General features: G+C 55.8%; 1 protein-coding gene across 1 annotated transcript; it reads right to left on the bottom strand.

Moving 5' to 3' along the window:
• Window positions 1-265: 265 nt before the first annotated feature.
• LOC140219867 (uncharacterized) lies at window positions 266-3,163 on the bottom strand. Its single transcript, XM_072289897.1, has one exon. It carries the CDS (start codon window positions 3,069-3,071, stop codon window positions 993-995), a length of 2,079 nt encoding a protein of 692 aa, XP_072145998.1. The 5' UTR covers window positions 3,072-3,163; the 3' UTR covers window positions 266-992.
• Between the last annotated feature and the right edge of the window lie 1,906 nt (window positions 3,164-5,069).

Here is a 5,069-nt window from a genome sequence, read left to right on the forward strand (position 1 = left end):
CCCAATTCAAGTTTCAAATAATGTTGGGAATCCTACTTGGGCAACGACAGTGCCCTGTAGTATATGTACGCTGGTACAAATCTTCGCGGGATGATGCGAACCACTAGGTGTGCGAAGGAAACGTGCCCCATTCATATGCATGTGTTTCGGCAACGTCGGCACTTTACATTTAGGAAACCGACTGAACGTTTCTTCAACAGACGCCGACAGCAAATAGCCAACCAGGAGTCGACTGCAACAATCAGTCAGAAGCCGAGACAAGCGATTGATGATGAAAAAGAAAAACCTTTATTGAAACTTCTATGGACTCGCTCTCACCATGTGACATTAGTTGCAGCTGGACATAACGCCTTGTCGGGAGGCCGCTGAGGCGGCAGATGATGAGTGATAAGATATTAAAAGCCGACGTGTTTATCAGCCTATACCTGGGACGTACATAGACAGCGACTCATACCAGAGGTCGTAAATAATGTTCCCTCCCTCCGTCGCAAGGAGCGATGGAAAATAAGCCTCAAGAGGAAGTGGTATAGGACGACGCAGGGTGCCAAGCCACGGCCTGCGGCTCGGGGTGCTAAAAGAAGGAATAAAATGACTATCATAATGGATACCGCAAAATGAAACGGCGTGGCTCACACAAACAATCGTCGCGTGTAGTCCACATCCGAAATCACACTTTGCCTCGGACTCATCTCCGGTCACATTTGTCGCCTACGATATTAGTCAACACGGGGTCGAGTGTCGATTGTTACCGTTTGCTGCACGCTAGTAGCTCTAGCGAGGGCACGGCGCACTGCATCAGGAAGCATCGACACAATCGAAGCACGACAGTGTGCCACACCGCGGGCTAGGCGGATCTGTCGGCACACAGCGACCGGGGCTCCCGTGTTCGACTTCAGAGGTTCTCTTTCGGTGAACGCGTGAACTGGGGGAGGAGACTCCGAATCGATCGCACGGCGAAGGTGCGACACAAAGAATGACTCGGCGAACTACCTTCAGGGTTCTAATACGTCGGCTACCTTCAGGTATTTGCGAATGCGAATCCAGCAGTCGTAGTTCAATTGGTCCAACTGCGTGCCGTGCCGGACATTGCACTCGACCCGTGTCTCGACGACGCCGGTCAGGCGCATGTACTCGTCAACGTCGGCAAGGTCCAGACACCGCTGGACGCCACTGATCACGGCCGCAGCTTCGTCCTCTCCTCCTAGCGCCGCCCTGGATCGAACACTGTCCACGAGTACCGGGTGCTCCGAGAGGAGCTCGAAGGGCCGCGCGCAGTAGGGGTCGCGGTCTCCCAGCGCGAATCTGGTCGCTCGCTCGACGAGACTGCGATTACGGCGCACGATGTCTTGCGCAGCGAACATCTCGGCGTTGGGCTGAACGCTAGTGTGGATTTCCAGGCGAAGCAGGTTGTACTTCTGGGCCAGCCCTGGCAATAGACAACCCAGGAAGGCCGCGTAGAAGCTTTCGCCGAAGCCCCTGAGAGACAGCTCGTAAAGACGGGGATTGTTCGTAGCGGCAGAGGCGAGCAGCGGGTAGACTACGTCGCGCAACCGCGCCATCGACTCCAGCGTGATCTTTGTGATGCCAGGGTTCGACGATAAGGCTGCCCACAAGTCAGACGTAGAACGATCTAGAGAATCGTCGCGGTAGCCGTGGACCCGGACACTGAGATTAATCGCTTTCAACGCAGACGCGCTTCTTATGTAAGCGGACAATGACGAATAGATGCCGCTGTGGAAGAAGTTGAGAAACGCGGTAAGCGACGTGATGTGGCTGCAAGTAGCCAGGACTTCGAAGGCACTTAGAAGGTCACTCGTGCCGCGAAGGTATCCGTAACTGAGAATGACGGCCGTCACTTCGCGACAGTCCGAAAGCGTCGCCAGATCTCGAGGTCCAACGTGATGGTCGCCGATGCAGACCCTGTGGGCGAGTCCGCACTCCCGTATCGTGCCGCACACTTGCCGCAGGCCACCGTCGTCGGGAAGACTGCGCAAGGTCAGTTTCTGGACGGAGCGGTTGCGCGCGAGTGCTTGCAGTAAGACGCAGCAGTCTTCGCTTGCGGGCCACGAAACGTGGAGTACCAACTCCTCCAGAGTGCTGTTTTCCTCCAACGCCGAGGCCCAAGCGTGAACGTTGACCGCGCCCACGCGTTGAGGATTAATCAGTCCATCGCCGAAGCCCGTGAATCGCAGGCTCAACGTGCGGAGACTACGGCTCTCGGCAATCACTGTCGCGAAGAACGCACTGTCCGGGCTGCCGACGTGAAACTGAGCCGCCAACTCTTGCAGCGTTGTCATTGAGGAGATGGCCTGCACGAGGATGGGCCACCCGGGTGCGGTATCGAAGTAGACCGCTCTCAGAGTAAGCTTACGAAGCGTCGCGTCTTTCTTGGTCAGATACTGCACAAACCGCTCCGACGGTCGGTTCCGGGGGCCGCACGAAAAGACGCAGGCTCCGACGGCGAGTTCCGTGATCGTGCTGTTCTCGATGAGCGCGTCGATGAGCTTGCCGGCCGTGGGACGGCTCATTCTCGTTGCCGCCACGTCCAACGACGTGAGTGCGGCACCGTCTCGCGTGAGCAGGCGATTGGGGATCGTCATTCTCTCACCGTAATGGCCGCTGACGTGCTGGCACGCGAATTCGGCAGCGTAGTGCAGGGACCAGAATCTGTCAGTGCACGCCTTGCGGATTGCCGGCTCGTCTGTCACGATTCCAATGACTCTGAGCCTTTTCAGACTCGACGAAGACGCCAGGACTGCGTCCAGCGGACCTGCGTTTGCCACTGAGTAGTGCAGCTCCGCAGAAACAATGCACCGATGCTCTGCGATGAGGCGGCACAGGAGGGCGATGGCCGACCGCTCGGTGTGGCTCGGTAATCGGCGACGAATGCGCGGCACAATCGCGACGCTCACTTCTCCGAGCTCGTCTCTCTTGTCTTCTGTGAGCTGAAGACCCGCGTGCCACAGGACTTCGTTGCAGGCTGTAAGGTGTCGCAGCAGCTGACAGACGCGGTTCTGGCCTCGCGTGCAGTTCAGACGAAGCAGCTCGGCAGAAATGAACTCGCCCTCCATGGGGAATCCAGGTTCCAGGCAGAGCTGCAGAAGTGATGGCAGCGGTGCACCGACGTGGCCAATGCGGCCACCGTCTCTCGTGGGGACAGGTGTCTGTGACGGTCACTCGAATGCCGGCTGCTTTTCACAAACCCGTTGTGCGTAGCCTAATCTTCAACCAATCATAACACGCATAAGTAAGAAGAGCTTTAATACGTCGACAATGTCGGGGGAGGAGGTGGAAGTGATAATGTATATCGTTTTCTCGGTTGGTTTTCGCGATGGCGAAATTTTGAGCACGCCGTTGATGTATCGACTCGAAAATACGTGTTCTGCGCATAAGAACTGTGACAATTGCGAGGTCGAAAAAAAGAAATAAGAAAAGAAAATGAAGGAAAGAAGAAAGAAGGAAAAGGAATCGTAGTTTCTTCTGGAAGGCGAGATATTGATAACGCTACAGCTCACTTTAAGATGTGACGTAAGCAACGTGCGTACACGTGGGGTAAGTTGCCGTCATTGCGATTAACTGTGTGCTTGGTGGTCTGGAGTCAAGGAAAAAAAAATACTTGCGTCACTTCTTAAAGCGAACGTATTCGGACCACGACCGCCTTCAACTTTATCGCGAAGAAGGCTTCCCGTGCGGGAGCCGAAACGTTTTGTATAAACGTTCGTGGTCGGTGTCCGTTTTTAATTGTTGTCATGTATGTTCCCGGCCAGACAGGTTTCCGTCCGACTCTCGATTTCAAGCGGACACATATTGCCGCAGTGAGCTCTCCACATGCCAGTTACGAGCACTCTCGCCAGGTACGCTTCCAAGCGCCTCATTTGCTAAGGCCTCTAGGCATTGCTCATCGCATCGCCATTAGAAGAGCACCATCAACGCCTCGCGCATGGCGAGACAGCGCGTGTCTCTCGTGCAGGCGCACACGGCAGCTTCCGAGTCCCCCCCCCGTCCAACGAGAAGTCACGGCTTTGGCTCCTGGTCTTCGGGGCGCGTGAAAGTGTGTTCGGTGTGGAGACGTGGTTCACCGTTGAATAGGCTCCCGTCAACTCTTGTAAGTTGTGTGGATGCTTTAGTCTCGAGGGCACAAGTTCGCCCGCAATAAACCAGTTTGCTTAGTGTGCTTCATTGAAGAGCATTGTTTTTCCTGGTGGAGGTGGGGAATATGACTGGAAGTCCCCGGTTCGTGAGAGAGCGGAGCCCCGACCCTCAGCGATCGGAATCCACAGAACCGAATCCACTACACCAGCGCACAAGCCGCCGCCTCCGAGGAGACCCGCCCATGTTCGGACCACTTCCTGTTGCTGCAGCAGTGCAGACAACGGTTACTGCAGCGACGGTTCAACCATGACCAGCGCGGTGGCATCGTTCCATCTCATCGTGTACCCACGATGCATGCCCGAGTCCTTCCAGGTGCTACGTTCGAAGATGTGGAAGACTGGTTAGAACGTTTCGAGCGAGTCGCAGGTTTCGACGGCTGGGTCGAGACACGGAAGCTTCGCAACGTGTAATTCGAGTTAGAAGAGTCAGCGAGGACATGGTACGTGAACCACGAAGCGGCGCTATCTTCGTGGGAAGAATTTCGGCGACATTTGCTTGCCACGTATGCCAGCACCGATCGGCGAGAGAAGGGAGAGCACGCTCTACAAGCCAGAAACCAGCGCGCTAACGAGAAGAGTGCCGGCGTGTGTATCGAGGACATGTCCCGCCTCTTCAAGCGCGCTGGTCCAAACATGACCGAAGAGAAGAAATGACGTCACCTGGCGTTTGCAGGACACGTCCGCGACCTGGCCACCACCCAGTGTTGCTGAGTTTCGCACCGGAGCGACGAGCATAGAGAAGGCGCTGCAGCATAGTGCCCACCACTACAATTGTAATGTAAGCAGCGCACCAGCCGACCTCCTGTCCGCAGGCCCAGGCAGTAACACGGAAGCGCTAAGAGAACTGGTGCGATCAGTCATAAAGGAAGAGCTTCGAAAGCTGCAGCTACCGCAAGCCACGCGGTAGGTCAATTTCTA

The sequence above is a fragment of the Dermacentor andersoni genome, chromosome 8 (genome assembly GCF_023375885.2).
Source record: "Dermacentor andersoni chromosome 8, qqDerAnde1_hic_scaffold, whole genome shotgun sequence".
Lineage (NCBI taxonomy): Eukaryota > Metazoa > Arthropoda > Arachnida > Ixodida > Ixodidae > Dermacentor > Dermacentor andersoni.

Excerpts from the sequence above, each read along its gene's own strand:
- LOC140219867 (XM_072289897.1), bottom strand. The coding sequence starts at position 3,071 with ATGGAGGGCGAGTTCATTTCTGCCGAGCTGCTTCGTCTGAACTGCACG.